Here is a 17,603-nt window from a genome sequence, read left to right as displayed (position 1 = left end):
GGATCTCACAATCCACCTCCTTTGGGGCTAGCGTCTTTGATGGCACACCGCCCAAGACGAACTTTGATACCATTTGTAACTGTCCAAGCCCACCCTTACAAGGAATGCTTCGTTCCCCTCTCTAACCGATATGAGATCTCATAATCCACCCTCTTTGGGGCTAGCTTCCTTGGTGACACACTGCCTAGGACTGACTTTGATATCATTTGTAACGGTCCAAGCTCACCGCTAGCCAATATTATTCTGTTTGGGCTTCCCTTTCAGGTTTCCCCTCAAGTTTAACGCATCTAATAGGGAAACATAAATGAAGAGTATCTTAAAATATTTTATAATGTAAAATTTTGAGGTGTATCGATTTAAACTATAAATTATTAATTGTATCAATTTAAATATTTATTATTAATTGTATCAATTTAAATCTAAATAAATTTTATTATCGACTTAAACTTAAATCAATTTTATTATCGGTTAAATTACATATAAAAACTTATAATTATATCAATTATTTTTGTCGTAAAAAACCCAAATTAAAATAGAGACATACGAATTTACATTTTAAACCCTTTCATCTCGTCGTTCAGTTATAAAGCTGTAAGCAACGAAGGCGTCTAATATGGTAATTTCATTCTAAACAACCAAACCGTTCCCCCAAAATTTCAGTACAAATTCCAATTTCCCGCAAAACCTAACCCTATCTTCTAAAGTTTTCTCTCCATCTACACAAGATTCTTCTTCTTCTTCTTCTTCAACCTCAAATCCTCTGTTCTTCTCTCACGTCGCCACATTCTCTTTGCTCGAATTCATTTGCTCTGCAAAATCGGTGATAGAATCTCAAAGGTGAATTTAGTCTCTGATTCTTCGTTTCCATTTCAGTGCCGCCTCTTCCCCAAATGAGCCGACAGCAACTGTATAGGGACTCGGACGTTACGGAGATGTCTTCCAACAGCTTGTGGGTAGGCAACTTGTCCATGGATGTCACGGATACGGATCTCATGAATATGTTTGCGCAGTTTGGGGCGATTGATAGTGTTTCTTCCTATCCTTCCAGGAGTTACGCTTTCATCTTCTTCAAGCACATGGAGGATGCTCAAGCGGCTAAGGAGGCTCTTCAAGGGGTTTTTCTGCGTGGGAGTTCAATCAAAATCGAGTTTGCGAGACCGGTTTGTTTTTGTTCTGATCTCTGTGTTGTGTTAGGTTTATTTGGATTCGTGTGCCTGTATAACATGACTGGTGTGCTATTGATCACTCGCTTTCTTTTGCAATCTATTGGTTTTGCGCTTCATTTGAACCCCTTCTTTTTGATAACGCGACTAGTGTTGAGATAGGCGTAATCTTCATACGATAAAAGGGTTTCTTTTTTTTTTTTTTTTTTTTTTTTTTTTAATATTCAAAATCGAATGCTTGAAACCCAACATCGACTTTCATGGCATACATAGCGGTCAAATGTTCTTCCGTAAACAGTCTCATGGCTTCTCATTTAATTAAACTTGTAGATGATGGAGGAATCGGAATTCCTCTGCATCTTCAAGTTTATTAAGTTTTAAGCGGATTGTGTTCAACGATACCTAATGAAGATCTGCGGGGTGCAATAGTTTTCTTACTTCGGCAGAGCTATAGTCATGCAAAGAGGCATGTTCAAAAGAATCTTAGTAACTGGGAGAACATATCAATAATTGATATTAGCTTAGGAGGATCACACGATATAAACCGTGCAACCTGATAGCATTTGGATACATCAAATCTATATGAAAATCTAAGCTAATAACCAAAACTATACGCCTTCCAATCATATCCAACGTCAGGGGAAATCTGAATTGGTCGCTTAAGTGGTTGTAACGAAATTACAAACTTCTCAAAAGTATTGTATGATTCCGACGCTATGAATGTTCCGAAGTAATATGATTGGGATGAGTCTGTTCTCTGGTGGTTTTTGTTTATTCTTCCTTCTTAATTAAACATGTTATTGGTACTGTCTAGATAAGAAATAGGCTTAACCTTTGACTGCTTAGTTTTTTCTTTAGTTTACGATAAGAATTTTCATCATGTGTGCAAGACAATATATCTGCAAAGATCAGGAATTGTTAGAAATCAGCCTCGTAACATTAGTTAGTGGAAGAAGTATTTAAGCGCTTATATAGTGTTATTAAAGCATGAAGCGGATTGAAGTGCAGTAACCGTTCAGTGCCCAAGTGCAAGGCACAAAGCTAAAGACACGATGGCTTCAATAAGGTGAAGCACACAATGAATCACATATGAACACACACGTACATAGTATTAAAACTAGTATGAAGCATGGATACAGAGAACAAATATTAACTTTTTAAGATGAACAAAAACAAGCCTCTATTTATAACATGATTTTTCAATAACAAAAAATCCAATTAGTCATAGAAGCAAACTACAAAATGTACTAGTTAATACTCGCTATGACTAAATAGGTCATTATCTCAATTTTCCTAATCATTGGACTTATAGTCCTTTACTTCCTTTGTAGTATAATTTCCATGTCCCTCCACAAGTTTGGGGGGGGGGGGGGGGGGGGGGGGGGTGTTGGAGAGTGAGCTTTGGGTGAGAAGGTTAAACACGAAGGATATGAACCAACAGTTTCTTGTTTAAGTTTTTTTTTAAAGTATTTTATTGCAACCTTAGTTCATTAAAAAAATGTTGCCATGAGGTACACGCTCAATAAGGATGGGTACACTCTTCTCGTAATTTTGTAATTGTCAATTCTACTGGCTGATGGACAATGGTGAGAAGAATATCAAGATTCAAGGAGTAACTAATTTATTTGGTTTAAGAACTTAAGAACAGTAAGGGTTACATATATATATATTTTTTGGCAGAATCTAATCTTTTTTCAATAGCAATTGGCCTTGGTGTCTTAGCTGTGCTACTTGCCTGCCTAATTGACATTTGGTGTGTTTTACTTGAAAGGAGTTTATTTGAGCAACTCTTTTTTCTTTTTTACTTGGAACATCTCAGTAGACAGGCTACTCCTGTTTGGAAATGTTTTCTGGGCATGCCAATCCTTCAAGATTGATGCTTATAACTCTGACCTTGACCTATACTGCCTAAAAAAAACAAAATCTCCATTGTTTCAATGATTCCAGGGTGGGACATTAATGAAATTTTAGAATCTGTTTCCCTTTAAAAGAGAGAGATACATGGATCATATGTATGATTCTTTGCGTTTTTCAACCCTCAGGGATTTCAACTCTTAGAGATCTTAAACCTTGAAGACTAAAATACCATGAGGAAGTGCTGTTTTCTTTTTCTGGTTAGAAGCCGAGGAATATATGTTAATATAGACAAAAAGGAAGACATCTTAAGGGCAAGGGGTAGAGAGAACCCCTCCCCAAATAAAAGAATCAACACAAAAAAGCCTTCCAATTTCTATTAGTCAAAGCAAGGTTATAGGTGCACTGAAAATATGTGACTGGAACTCCACCAAGAAGCCATGTATTGTATAGACAAAAGAATCTTCCAAGTTCCTCCTATCTTCAACGTTTTTAAGATTTAGTTCCTTCCATGTTGTCCATAAAGTAGCTTTAACGATCCAGCCACATAGGATCTCTGCTTTTGCCCTAAAACAAGTTCCCAACAAAGCCTCAAGTAACTAATGTGTATGGATGCATATTTTTAGAAGAGTTTTGATAATTATTTTCCTTTCTTGATAGTTCAATTGGAGAGCCTCTTGATGTTCTCTATGACTTTTTAGTGTAGACTCCTTGCACTCCACCGTGTCCTGATTTTTTTAAAAATATAATAATTTATTGTCTAAAAGAAAATTGTAACACAGACTTAATTCACTCTCTCCACTGCCTAGTTTAAAAATGTAGCTCGTGGTTATAAAAAAGGTTTTAGGTGTTAGGTCTAACCTGGTCGTTTATGTAAGAAGCCCCTTGTTTGTTTCAAATACATGTAAATCAAGCCAAAAAATTTGTTGTCAAACTTGGAATATATCTGATTAGGTGTGGATGAAAATCATCAATATCGCGACAACTACCGTATGCTTCAGTTTTATTTCCTTGGAAACTACCTATTGGATAATGGATACATCATTTAAGTCTGGTAAATGAGTCTATCTAGTAGTTTCATGAATCAAATATATTCTTAGTGGATCTTCTAATTAGAGTTCTTATCTTCAGCTTTAAGTAGTATTTTCCTTAGTTGCTTAAGCTTGAGTCTTGTATCTTATCATATCAAAAATAGAATCTCGAGTAATTGAGAAAATAATATTTAGTTTTTCTTTAATGTTATGCATGCATGTTAGTGAGACATATTCATGTATTAGGTTTCTTGCTAAATAGCTCTAGAAACTGGAATTGTTAGTTCCTGACAATTTTTGTTTTCAGGCCAAACCTTGTAGGAATTTATGGGTCGGCGGTATTAGTCCAGCTGTTTCAAGGGAACAACTTGAAGAAGAATTTTCCAAATTTGGTAAAATTGATGAATTTAAGTTTTTGCGAGATCGGAATACTGCATTTATTGAGTATGTTCGATTAGAAGATGCATCACAAGCTTTGAGAATCATGAACGGTAAACGCATTGGTGGAGACCAGATTCGAGTTGATTTTCTTCGATCACAGCCAATGAGAAGAGTAAGCTTGTTCAGAACTTAACGAGCATCAATGTGTTGTATTGATATGTTTGCACCATTTAAAAACTAGGGCAGTTACTTTCTTTATGTATTGACTTTACCCTTGATTTTTACTGGATTGGATTTTCTTGTCCTTGGATGTTGTTCTGAGCTATAATATCATATTATTTTCTGATCTCTCTTCTTTCTGAAAAAATTGAATTGAAGATGGGAAAAAATTGTGTTTAGATTTGTTTGACAAATGTAAAGAAAGCTTGAGGTTGTTCTGCATATTATTAGTGCTCGTTCTAGATTGCTGTGCATATGTTCTTTCTCTTTCTATAGCATATGTAATATTTGGATTCCTTCATACTTGAACATTCTGCAATGCATACTAATTTAAGATTTCCTTTATGGACAACTTTTATATTAATTCTGAAATTAGTTTATATGACCTCTTTTCTCTCTATAGCTAATGTAATTAATCTAAATCTTTTTAGGATCAGTGGCCCGACTCCAGAGATGGGCATGGACAGCTTCAGGGTAGAAATGTGGGGATGGCCGATTTCCAATCTGGTTATAAAAGACCACTGGTGAGTCTTCTGGACCTGTGACCTTTTGTAATCGTCAATGTTTTACCATTATATATAATGGTTAATACTTTACAAATACAAATATGTAAAAGCTTTTGCAGACCTGTGCACATTGTTGATGTTATAGTAACTACAACCATACCTGGGTCATGGAGGTATTTTCTAAGGTTTATACTTAGGATATGATAAAAGAATAATTCACCATTTTCCATAGGACAATCTTCTCACTTTATGAATTACAGTTAGTTTCTTGTTTATTTTATATCATAGAAATTTAATCGTTGGATAATTATTGCAGCATACTCAATCTTCAGAACTACGTAGAGATGGACCTCCCAGCAAGGTTTTGTGGATTGGTTACCCTCCATCTGTTCAAATTGATGAACAAATGCTCCACAATGCAATGATTTTATTTGGTGAAATAGAGAGAATTACGAGTTTCCATTCTAGGCATTTTGCATTTGTAGAATTTAGAAGTGTTGATGAAGCACGGCGTGCTAAGGAGGGTCTACAAGGACGGCTTTTTAATGATCCTCGGATTACTATTATGTTTTCAAACAGTGATCCGGCACCTGTAAAAGAACACCCTGGCTTTTATCCTGGTGGTAAAGAGACTAGGCCTGAAATGTTCTTCAATGAGCATCAAATCCGTCCTCCACAAATGGACATGTTAGGACATCCTCACCCAATGGTGCAAAATAAGTTCCCTGGTCCATTGCCAGCTAATGGCATTCTTGGACCAAATACAGCAGTAAGACCACCACCCTTTGGTCCTCCACAGGGTATCTCAGGCCCTCCTGAGTTTAATGACTTCACAACATCGCATGGTTTCCATGATGCAAATTCAAAAAATGTGTTGGGTCCAAATTGGAGAAGGCCATCTCCTCCTGCACCTGGGATACTTTCTTCTCCAGCTACTGGTATTCGTCCACCTCCACCTGTGAGGTCCACTCCAAATTCGTGGGATGTTTTGGATGTAAACCAATTCCAAAGGGATTCTAAACGATCAAGGATAGATGGTCCATCATCCTTAGACGATGCTTCCTTTCCTCCAAGAAAAATGGATAACCGGGGCATGGGTTTTGATCAGCAATATGGGGTTGGTCCATTAAGTGATGGAGGATCTTCTGTTTCATATACCAATGCTCCTGTGAAGACTCATGCTATCCCTATAGGTGGAAGGGCACCAGTTAGTGGCCAGAGCCATGGTGACAATGATTTTATATGGCGTGGATTAATTGCCAAGGGTGGAACGCCTGTTTGTCATGCTCGTTGTGTCCCCATAGGCGAAGGAATAGGAAGTGATCTGTAAGTATCAGTTTTATTTTTGATATTTTTCAAATAACATGTTTGTATTAATATAATTTGTTTAGCTTCCCACTTCCCATGGGATGCCATGAAGTTGTATGGAAAAAACTGCACCTAATTAATTCAAATGGTATCTAGGAATAATATGTTTTGGTTCACTCTGTGTGTATATTTTTGAATGCTTGTTTTTCTGCTGTTCTTCGGGGTATTTGGTGGGAAAAGAATACAGTAATTTTAGGGATTGGGAGAGGTTTTCTGATGAGACGTGGTCTCTTGTCAGGCTTAATGCATCTACTTGGGCCTCAGTTTCCAAGAATTTCTATAATTTCTACTTGCTTCCTAAAACATGGAGATTAATTATTCTGGTACCCTGCTTAAAGCATCACCTCATCTTTAAAGCTAAAGGGAAACACCGTAGTCTTTGTTTCTTTAGAATTTAAGTCAAGAATTTTGACAACAATTGTTAAATGAATTGGCAGATATTTGCTTCATATTTTTGTTATGAACTGAACTTAGTTTGAAATGCCAGTCTAGATGTGAACTTGAAGGTTCCAACTAAAGATCTAGTTGGGTGGAGATGATGATGTATGGAATCTTATATTCTTACTATTCATCTATTTTAATGCTTTCGTTTACTATTTTGCAGTCCTGAAGCAGTCAATTGTTCAGCAAGAACTGGGCTGGATCAGCTTGCTAAACATTATGCTGAAGCCACTGGATTTGACATTGTCTTTTTCTTGCCAGACAGCGAGGATGACTTTGCATCCTATACAGAATTCCTGCGTTACCTTGGTGCAAAAAACCGTGCAGGTGTTGCTAAGTTTGATGATGGAACTACAATGTTTTTGGTTCCTCCTTCAGAGTTTTTGAGAAAAGTCTTGAAAGTTGCGGGCCCAGAACGGCTTTATGGTCTCATTCTCAAATTTCCCCAGGTTCCTCTTAGTGAACCGACTCACCAGCAGTCCTATCTACCCATTCCTACATCTGACTATGGTGAGAGACAGCAAGTCTTGTCTTCACGAGCTGAATACGGGTCAGTGCCTTCAAAGCAGGAGCAACTTCTTCCAATGGATTATAATAGGGTTCTGCATGAGGAAACCAAGGAACCCCCGAAACCCCTTCTGCCTGCAAGTGAGCCATCATCTGTTCAGTCCTTGCCTCACGAGTATGTTACTAACAATAATACGGCTGCAGTCTCACAAGCTGGGTTATCATTAACACCAGAGCTTATTGCCACCTTAGTTTCTTTACTGCCTGGCAAGACACAGTCGTCCAGTTTAGAAAGTGCCAAGCAACCAGCCATCTCACCACAGCCTCCAATGCCTACTGTTGATTCTAATAAAGGGACTACATCTGAGGGATGGATTGGTCATCAATCTTCTGAGCTAACCGGTCAGCCATTTCAGCAAATGGAAAATCATTTTAATTCTCAGGGACAAAGTCTTTCTCAATTTCAGCCTTATCCACCTCTCCCGCAAACACCAAACCAGCATGCACCACAGATCATGGGAGCAACCCAAATTCAAGATGCTGCTGTCGGTCTGCCACAGCAGCAGCATGTACCTATTCCTTACAGGCCTTTGTCTACTTATTCTGCCTCTCCTGAGAATGCACAAGCTTCTGGTTTGCCCTTTGTCAATCCTCAGTATCAGCACGATGTTTCTCAAATTAACCAGAGAGGTTATGGGTCAGTCAATGAAGTTGATACTTCTGGGTATGGTGCACCAGTTGTGCAGCAATCAACGAATACTGCGACCTTATCTAATCAAGGTCAGGGTTCTACATCACAGCCACAACCTGTTACCCATTTAGCATCTGATAGGGGGAACCCTGAGCTTCCTTATCAGATGGAGCATCTCCAATCTGCAAACCTTGGCGCTGGCAATGGGACCAGTGATGTTGAGGCTGGTAAGGACCAGAGATATCGATCTACGCTTCAATTTGCCGCAAATTTACTCCTTCAGATCCAGCAGCAGCAGCAGCAGCCACAGCAAGCAGGCTGGGGTTCAGGAAATCAATAATGAGCAGCTCTCCATCTAGGTAATCCCCTGTACTTGACTTTTAATCTTCTTGGTGGCCAAGGTCTTTCAGTGATATTTGCATATAATATCTGATTGGTTTGTGATTTTCTATTTAAATGCAAGTTCCTGTAGTTGGCTGAATAGAATATGTTCTACTTCTTATGACATAGGGTTCGTTTAGCTTCTTTTCTTATGGTTGGTTGGTGATATATTATGCAGTACTTCAACTTTGCGATTCTGGTTAAGTTGTTGCACAAGTTTTTATGATGTCAATTGGGTGCTATTGCGGTCATTTTGCTGCATAATCTAGTTAGCTTCTTTGAGGTTCTTTCTTCCTAGGTATTTGGTTAGGAATTTTTGGGGTATCTAGCTTCTCTCTCTTCTTTTTGCTTTTCAATACAGATGATGACTTAGGTGTAGTTAAGTAGGCGATGGGGAGTGATAACAAGGCCCTCCAAGTTCTCCATCTAGATACAAGAAATAGCCAAGTCTTGAATTTGGTCAAATTCCAAGATGTACAAGTATCTACCACCTAGGGAATTGACTTTTTTAACCAGAAACTTTTTTCATTCAGCAAGTTGGGAGATCGATTGATTGGTGGTTGTTCATTGTTGAACTAAAATCTAGTCAAGATTTCAAGAACTGGTTTTAGGAAGTTGTAAATAAACACGAGTTGTAACTAAAAACACTTGGTTTTTTCTAAAAGCAGAGAAATGACATAGAAGGCGGTTAAATTAAATGAGCTGGGTTGGTTGAGTTGGGTTGGTTGAGTTGAATCAGATGTTTATGGATTGATCTGGTGGCAGTGGCATAGTCTTTACCTTCAGTGATAATTTTGAGTTTGTGAGGCGGTAGTATATATTATGTTTCCATTGATCGAAGACTTTTAATTGTGCATATCATGAACCGTTCTTATCAGAACCAAGTCCTATTATTCTTTGAGATATATATTATTAATCTTCTGCTGCATGCATCTTGATTGGTATCACACATTGAAACTGGTGGCAGTGGCACATTCTTTACATTCAGTGATAATTTGAGTTTGGGAGACGGTAGCACTTTTTCTTCCATTATTTGTGCTTAGTTCTTTAATATCTGTAAAACTATGTGTAAGCAGGAATTTGTTTTGAGGGTAGTAAAATGTTTAGTCTTGTATAATACTTTTAATGTTTAGCTGACATTCTTTTCCCTTACCTTAATGAACTATGACCAAAAATGCGTACAAATGAAACATAAAGGTACTTAATACCAATTTTGCAAATGAAACATAAAGTACACCATACCGGATACATGTTATCGTATATCTTAATCAAGGAGCTCAATGAATACAGCTATGAACCCTTAAAGTACGTTTCTGTGAGAAGTTAAAAGCTGCAATATTCATTACACCCTTAAGACCATTACATGTTGGCCGAGGGGTCATAAAGAAATAAGCTCATAGTCTCTTTGTGATCACGAGTACAAACCATGGTGGCTTCTATTTTGGATGTTAAATATTGAGTTTCTTGATACTAAATATTATAGGATGAAAATGAAATGAAGGTTAATTGAAGGGCACGGAAGCTCCTTTGTATTCATTCACAGTAAGAATACATATAATGCATATTCGCATGTTTATATTAATCGCTCTTAGATTGAATCAACTCGACCAGGCTTCAACCGTTATGATCTCGTGTACACTCTTTAACCTTGAGAGCCTACCTTTGTTAACCAACTCGACCAGGCTTCAACTGTTATGATCTTGTGTACAATTTTTAAGCTTGAGAGCCTACCTTCTAAACCAACCTCCACAACTCTATAACCTAGAAGGTAACAAGGCTACCTTTTACCATAATTTACGAGATATGAATTAACGGAACTGATTGCTTATCAAAATTCAAATTTTGGTCTCCTAGTTTGTGGGTTTTTTCGTGTAAAGCTTAAGATCTTCTGCTCAGTTTGCAGTTAGCTAGTTTTGACAATGCTATCTCGTTAGTTTTGATGTTGCTATCTTGTTGTTCTGGCTTGTTGAATAAATCAATTGTTGGTAGTCAGTCTAGCATGTACAATAGAGTTAATAGGATAAAAAAGACTGTCAATAAAAATTGTATTAGTTGGTCTGCAATTTTTCGTTTGCGAATTGTTTATTGTATTGTGCAGGGGCCAACAGTTTTCATCGTTTAGTATGAGGTAAGGTACGTATATTAATTGGTAGTTGCATAGGAAATGAATTATGAACGATTTCGTTGCGCCTGTCGTATTAGTTTTTTTGGATAAACTCTGTTTTGCTTCGACTAGATTTGATCCAGTCTAGATGGAAGTAAAAGAAAAAAACAAAAAGGAAACGAGGAAAACACTGTTTAGAATAGTGTGTATCGTACACCGATGTGTCCAGGCACAACACATTAAATGTGTCTGATCGTTACATACACTTGAAAATTTTGTATATGCTCGAAATGAGTAATGAAACAGATTTGTGCTGGAAATAGAAAAATATATTGGCTTTATCCATTTGAAAAATAACTACACAAATATGGAGTGGAGTTCAAACTTACTCGAACCGGGTACCGTTGTATTCGAGCTAAAGATGATTGATTTAAACTGGGTTAGTCTGTGCTGTTGAAACCCAAAAAAACACAGCAATTCCCGATGTTTGTATGGATCGTTTGTGTGGTTTTGGCTATCAATAATTGATTAAATTGTGACATTATTTTGGTAGCAAAGTTGAACCCTTTATTGTTTTTGAACTGAAATGAAGCGAAAATGCGTGTAGGTAAAGAAAGGTGAAAGGAAAGGAAAGGAAAGGAAAGGAAAGGAAAGGAAGATATGCGTTAAATTATGGGTTTTGTTTGAGCAGAAGAAGCAGGTGGTGGATGGGGACCCTTCGTTTTCTCCCTTCAAGCGAATTTGAGTTTTGTGCAATCCTTTGTACCATAGCTTCACCCACCAACATTTCAACCCTCTTTTAACGCTGCTTTGTTCTATCACTTTATTTCATATTGAAGCTCATCAATGAGATTACCATTTTGATCACTGAAAAATAGAAATATATCGGTAGCGTTCGTTTGTTCGTTCAAGTTATCCCCTTTTTGTATCTCTATGAAATACGAGCTCGTTTGAAACTTGCAAACGATTGTCTTTGTTTTCTCTATTCATTTGTACGTTTGAGTATACATTTTGAATATGAATCCTTTTAGAATGTATCAGTTTTTGGTCAATGTTCGTTAAGTTAATGTTTAGTCTACAGCTTCGGTACGAATTTTACACCTTAAGGTTGTTGTCTTCTACTTAAAAGTGTTTTAGTAACTATATGTGGAGGGTGGGAGACAAAGGGATATTATATAAGCTAAGTTGGGTGTTGGTGGTTCGGTTAGGATCAATTTTACGTTGAAATTGATTGACATTGACTTGTTGAACATGAAAGCATCTCGACATAAAAAATATCATTGATTTCAAATCTTAAGTATGAAATTGAACTGAACATTCGTACAATCTCTCTATCTCCCGCTGTAAACTGCTAACTCTTGATTTATGTTTTCATTAATATAGCAAAAAGTCACTGATAAAAGATAAAATAATAGTATAATTATGTTCAAAAGAATCTCGAGGTGTGTGTACCGAAACGCTTAGAAATGTAGGTTCATTAGATAGCCGAAATGATGAACAAATTTTTTTGGATTGTAATGATTTGGTTGAACAATCTCCAAAAGGGTTGTATGGAAATTGTTGGCGCGGAGAGTTGCAAAAGAAATTGGCATTGATTGCAAGAATAGTTGTTGTTCCCCGTCGTACAAAATTGATGATGCTGTTCATCAATAATTTTTTAGGCCTCAAAATTCCTCAGCCACAAACCAATCCACCTCCATAGCCACACAAATGGCGTCCACCCTTTTCCGCCTCGTTGTCTCTTCCACCTTTCTTGCTTTCCATGTCCAAAAATCTAAACCCTTATCGTCTCACCCACCATTTACTCCCCCTTCCTTCTACCCCTTCTCTTCTACCTTTTTCTCCACTAACAATCAGTTTCCGTTCCATCTTCTTCGTCTCTCCGGCGCTCCGAGTTGTTGTTTTTTCTCTCGAAATTTCATGGATTTGATGGTCTCGGAGTAGAAAAAAGGGCGGAGGTGGAATTTCCGGGAATCAGTTGACGATCGTAGTGGTAACCTAGAGGGATAAGATGAAAATTCAGTGCGATGTTTGTGAGAAAGCTCCTGCTACTTTGATTTGTTGTGCGGATGAAGCGGCGCTTTGTGCGAAATGCGATGTTGAAGTTCATGCTGCTAATAAGCTTGCGAGCAAACACCAGAGGCTTCTTCTTCAGTGCCTCTCTACTAAGCTTCCCAAATGCGATATATGCCAAGTAATTGCGATCTCTGTTGCTTCACTTTGGTTTCTTGCTTGTTCATTTGCTCATGTCGTTGATCTGATCGTTTTTCTTCTGATATGATGAATTTAGATGAAAGATTTTTAAGTGTGGATGATAATCTCAACAAATTTTACTTAAATCACTGTTTAATCCGAAGTGATTATGCAACTGTGGATGATAATCTCAACAAAGTTTAACTTAAATCACTGTTTAATCCGAAATGATTTTGCAACTGTGGATGATAATCTCAACAAAGTTCACTTAAATCACTGTTTAATCCGAAGTTACATTCAAGTTTATTAGGTTCTAGTAAACCTAACCCTTTCATGTGTACTCTAATCACTCTCTATCACTCGTGAGCTTCGAAGTTAGTAAGAAGTTTGAACCCAGGACCTTCAGTTTTTACTTCAATCATCCGTTTTTGGGTGTAGTAGTTAGGATTCGAATTTAGATTCAGTTGATACCATGTTAATTTATCTCTATCCCAAAAGATTTAAGCTTATAAGTTATGTTGAATTTGATATTTTGATTACATATTATGAACACATGATATCATATCAACACAAGTCGAATTACTTTACTACTTGTTTGCTGTTGGGTAGAGCACACATGATAGCATGAAAGATTGTGTAACCGCCCGAGTCCACTACTAGCAGATATTGTCCTTTTTGAGCTTTCCCTTTTGGGTTTCCCTCAAGGTTTTTAAAACGTGTTTGCTAAGGAGAGGTTTCCACACCCTTATAAATAATGTTTCGTTCTCCTCCCCAACTGATGTGGGATCTCCCATTTTGAAACAGCTGCAAAATCCAGAATTGGTATTTGTTTCGATATACTATGTTCGTATGGTCTGTGTTTTCCTTTTTAGTTGTGAAGTTCAGACATGAAATCATATAAGAAGTTCTTGCAGCATGATTTGATGTTGAAGTATGCATTAAGGCCTCGAATTTATGTAATCGACGAATATTTGGATAAAAACATGCAAAGATATAGCTGGTGTTAAGTAAGTTATAAACCATCATCGTTCGTTAGATTCAAATAAGATTATCGACGAGAGTCGGCATTGAAAAATTCATGTTTACCTTGAAGGATGTTCATTTTTGTGGTAGAAAAGTAGGAAGCAGTTTAGTTGAGATGAGAAATGCTGAGTATTGTATATCTCATATGGTATCAGGACAAGCCGGCTTTCATTTTCTGTGTTGAAGACAGAGCACTTTTTTGTCAAGATTGTGATGAACCAATTCATTCAACTGGTAGTCTTTCAGCAAACCACCAGAGGTTTCTAGCCACTGGAATCAGAGTGGCTATGAGCTCAAGTTGCACGAAGGACGTCGACAAGGTCAAAATGGAACCTCCAAATCCGAAGAACCCTCAGGTTCCTGCTAAAATGCCTTCACAACAAGTTCCTAACTTCACATCCCCATGGGCGGTTGACGACTTTCTCCACTTCTCCGATCTCGAGTCGTCTGACAAGGTTAGTAAGCTAGATGCTACACCTTCTACACATCCACTTATTTGCCTTTTGTGATCATACTTCAAAACTGTAATTCGTGCCAGTTTAGAAAGCATAAGTTTTTGAACGTTTACTTTCCTGCATCGACACATCTTTTCTTTCTCCTCCGAAAGATCACGCACACACTTATTTAAATTGAAGCGTCTGGACTAACTAGCACACGTTTTGACTATCCTCACAGGACAACTTACAACATTTGGTTGTTAAGGAAACCCGCAGGATATTGAATCATAAGTAGGAGTCTTTTATTATGTACACGACCCTTATTAACCACAGGGCCGAGCTATGGCTGTTCATTAAATCCATACCCTGCAGTGTCGTATGGGAGTTATGATGCACGTCGGATTGGATTGTTTTCTTTTGAGATTTCTGGTGTTTACTGTTGCTAACATAGAGGCAAACATGTGACAAAGAATTGCATTACTATTACTTGATGCATAACTTACGATCAAATCCATTGTGCAGCAGAAAGAAGATCTAGAGTTTGGAGAACTAGAATGGCTAGCAGAAATGGGGCTGTTTGGGGAGCAAGTTCCTCAAGAAGCTTTAGCTGCTGCTGAAGTTCCTGAGCTTCCTACATCACACTCAGGTAGTGCACTCACATACAGGCCGACGAAGTCGAGCATGTCGTACAAAAAGCCTAGGATCGAGGTGGTAGACGAGGATGAGTTTTTTACCGTTCCCGATCTCGGATGAACAGGAAGGGACAAGTTAGTATGGTTATGAATAATAATAATACAGTTTAGTTTATAGGGTTGAATAATGATTATATTATGTGGTAGTATTGTTCACATCTATGGTTTGGGTAGTATGCATTTGATCTTATGCCTACAATATTTGTTTTTTACTTTTGCTTTTCTACCTTATTGTAACTTTTGGATCTTATATGACAAATTTAAGATTATTTTAAAGAATGGTAACTCATCCTTGTCAAAAAAAATTTAAGATTATTTAAGTTTATCTTTTGTTCGGTGTAGTATTATGATCAATCTTTCCTTCCGAATTTATCTATGTATCTATGATCAAAACGACGAGCTGTTCAACAACCAATGTACGTATGTTATAATGAAGTATCTTGTTGAATCTTCTTCTTGAACTATGGCCAACTAATAACAAGCGGAGAATATAAGAAGAGTATGAGAAGAGCGAGAGTGAACATTCGTTCACCAAGTTGTTTTAGGAGGTAATCCAACCACTTGAAAGCATGGCCGCACGTGGTAATATAACTATTTTAGGATAAGCCACGTCGGCCCGTTTGCTTCATTGTCTTGCATGCTTCATTATCTTGCATGTCTAATGTTGTAGCTGAGGTTATCATTGTAATTTCATTTAATTACCTTCCTCTATTTACTTTTCGATCCTGTAAATCTTTCCGGTAGTACTTGCTGATGCACTAATTTATGCTTAAACTAGCGTGTTAAGTGACGGAACGTTCTACGTGCACAATTATTTTGACCCATCCATTCCACATCAATCTACCCACCCATTCCACACCAATCTTTTTTTAATATTCGTCAATGCTAACGACTCAGTCTCATTTCATGATTTTAAATATGCTTATTACAACTTTTTAAGTTTGTCCGAGATTTATTAGAATAACTTTTTTTTTTTGTTAAATTAAAAGAATAAAATATTATTTTCGTAATAAAAGTACAATTTAGCATATATATTAAAAAATTGAGTTCAAAATAAAAACATTATTTTATTTTGAACATATTAATATTAAAACAATATATAATTTAAAGTTATCCCATGAATGTAAAAAAATGAAAAAAATATATCAAATTACATAAAAAAAATGTGGTATGTAACTTGGAAACTTAATAAAATAAATAATTAATAATTGCTATCTTATCATTTTAAAAATTATTTTTTTGTTCTTTTTCTTCTCCTTTTAAATAACAATAAAACTATTTGTTTTAATAAAGATAAGCATAAAGATAAAAATGTAATCCAATTTTTATTTTTTTTTAAAATATTGATAAATAAAAGGTATATGAATAAAAAAAAAATAGTGACAATATTTGTGTTACTATAAATAGCTGAGCACCGAAAGAGGTAAGAATGACGCAACTTCTCAAATTTGGAGTACTAAAGTCAAAGTGCAACGACAACTACTTGCGCTATATCAATCAACTTGGTTCCGGGATACGTTCCTTTCTACATTATTCAGGTCGGGAGATTGTTAGTCCATTCACGAAGTTCGAGTTCGAGCAAGCTAAATCAGATCCATCTTTATTTCATATAAAATGTTGTTACAACAATAAGTACTAGGTTAGCAGGGCTTGTGACCATGGTTTTATTATAGCCCGAGCTGAGAACAAAGAGGAAGATAGATCCAAATGGACATGCACGTTATTTCGTCCCGTTTATGATAGTAGTCAGCAATCCTATCGATTTCATCATGTCCATCTTGGTCTCAACGTGGTCTTGTGGAAGGCTGATTCTCATTTTAGAGACTGCTTATGTGCAGAGTTGTCAACATCGGATAAAAATCTTTGTGATCTCAGTATAGTTATCGATTGGGAACCAATGTGGTTATTACCAAAGTTCCTTGTTTTTAGATTTGAAAATGGTTTTTATCTCTCTGGTCGCAAACGTCGGGACCTTCTATTTTTACGATTTTTATCCAATAATCTTGAAGATCCAAGCATTATAATTTCTCCCCATTTGTTTCAAAGCCAAAAGAGATAATATACGAGATAATTGTACCACCAAATAGCTCTACTTTCATTACCTTACTTGTAACTAAGGGATCATATGAGATTCCATTCTCGTACAAACAAGCCGACGTCCTCATAGGTGGGAAAGAAGTTGAATATCATTTAGAGGATGGTATTTACCGTGGCACCAACTTCTACGACCTTAAATATGATGTTAGGACTACAAACATTTGTGGAGGTCCGAACGAATAACAACAACAATAATAATAATAGGATAATAAAGACTCGAGCAAATTACCATTGTTTGACGTCTGTGTATGCTTGAGTTGTATGTCATGAAATAAACGTATTGTAGTTTTATCTACAATATTTATGAATGAAGTTATGTGGATGTTTTAGTTATGATATTGCAATCGTTATGTGTCAAGATAATGTAAAAAAAATAGAAGCGGAAAGCAAAGCCAAGAGAGTTTATGCTCAAGGTGGACAATATCATACCATCATGGAGAGTCGTGGTTCATGGTATCAGAGCCATGCCCTTAATTTAGCCATGTCAATAGAATCCTCAAGTATCGAACAAAGAA

At 36.8% G+C, this 17,603-nt stretch overlaps 2 protein-coding genes across 4 annotated transcripts; both read left to right on the top strand.

Annotated features, from left to right (window-relative positions):
- The first annotated feature begins 657 nt into the window (after window positions 1-657).
- On the top strand, window positions 658-11,698 carry LOC111778368 (flowering time control protein FPA). 2 transcript variants are annotated; one of them, XM_023658149.2, is made up of 6 exons: window positions 658-1,160; window positions 4,356-4,601; window positions 5,080-5,172; window positions 5,471-6,480; window positions 7,127-8,520; window positions 11,254-11,698. In XM_023658149.2, the coding sequence occupies exons 1-5, from the start codon at window positions 891-893 to the stop codon at window positions 8,499-8,501; spliced, it is 2,994 nt and encodes a 997-aa protein (XP_023513917.2). In that variant the 5' UTR covers window positions 658-890; the 3' UTR covers window positions 8,502-8,520; window positions 11,254-11,698. The 2 variants fall into 2 exon arrangements, with proteins under 2 accessions (XP_023513917.2, XP_086975202.1); XM_087119076.1 differs by lacking the exon at window positions 11,254-11,698 and having other exon boundaries at window positions 660-953; window positions 1,049-1,160; window positions 7,127-9,681.
- A 635-nt stretch (window positions 11,699-12,333) lies between these two features.
- On the top strand, window positions 12,334-15,276 carry LOC111779173 (B-box zinc finger protein 24). 2 transcript variants are annotated; one of them, XM_023659255.2, is made up of 3 exons: window positions 12,334-12,840; window positions 14,018-14,317; window positions 14,825-15,276. In XM_023659255.2, exons 1-3 carry the CDS (start codon window positions 12,658-12,660, stop codon window positions 15,050-15,052), a joined length of 711 nt encoding a protein of 236 aa, XP_023515023.2. In that variant the 5' UTR covers window positions 12,334-12,657; the 3' UTR covers window positions 15,053-15,276. The 2 variants fall into 2 exon arrangements, with proteins under 2 accessions (XP_023515023.2, XP_023515022.2); XM_023659254.2 differs by having other exon boundaries at window positions 12,336-12,840; window positions 14,822-15,276.
- Window positions 15,277-17,603: the final 2,327 nt, after the last annotated feature.

This window comes from Cucurbita pepo, chromosome 17, assembly GCF_057944985.1.
Source record: "Cucurbita pepo subsp. pepo isolate OVF chromosome 17, ASM5794498v1, whole genome shotgun sequence".
Classification (NCBI taxonomy): Eukaryota; Viridiplantae; Streptophyta; class Magnoliopsida; order Cucurbitales; family Cucurbitaceae; genus Cucurbita; species Cucurbita pepo.
Note: the sequence above shows the minus strand (reverse complement) of the source record. Positions and strands in the feature narration are given on the sequence as shown.

Coding starts and splice junctions, on each gene's coding strand:
- LOC111778368 (XM_023658149.2), top strand. CDS start 891: ATGAGCCGACAGCAACTGTATAGGGACTCGGACGTTACGGAGATGTCT. Junction 4,602..5,079: donor GATCACAGCCAATGAGAAGA/GTAAGCTTGTTC, acceptor AAATCTTTTTAG/GATCAGTGGCCCGACTCCAG. Junction 6,481..7,126: donor GAAGGAATAGGAAGTGATCT/GTAAGTATCAGT, acceptor ACTATTTTGCAG/TCCTGAAGCAGTCAATTGTT.
- LOC111779173 (XM_023659254.2), top strand. CDS start 12,658: ATGAAAATTCAGTGCGATGTTTGTGAGAAAGCTCCTGCTACTTTGATT. Junction 12,841..14,017: donor CCAAATGCGATATATGCCAA/GTAATTGCGATC, acceptor ATATGGTATCAG/GACAAGCCGGCTTTCATTTT. Junction 14,318..14,821: donor ATCTCGAGTCGTCTGACAAG/GTTAGTAAGCTA, acceptor TCCATTGTGCAG/CAGAAAGAAGATCTAGAGTT.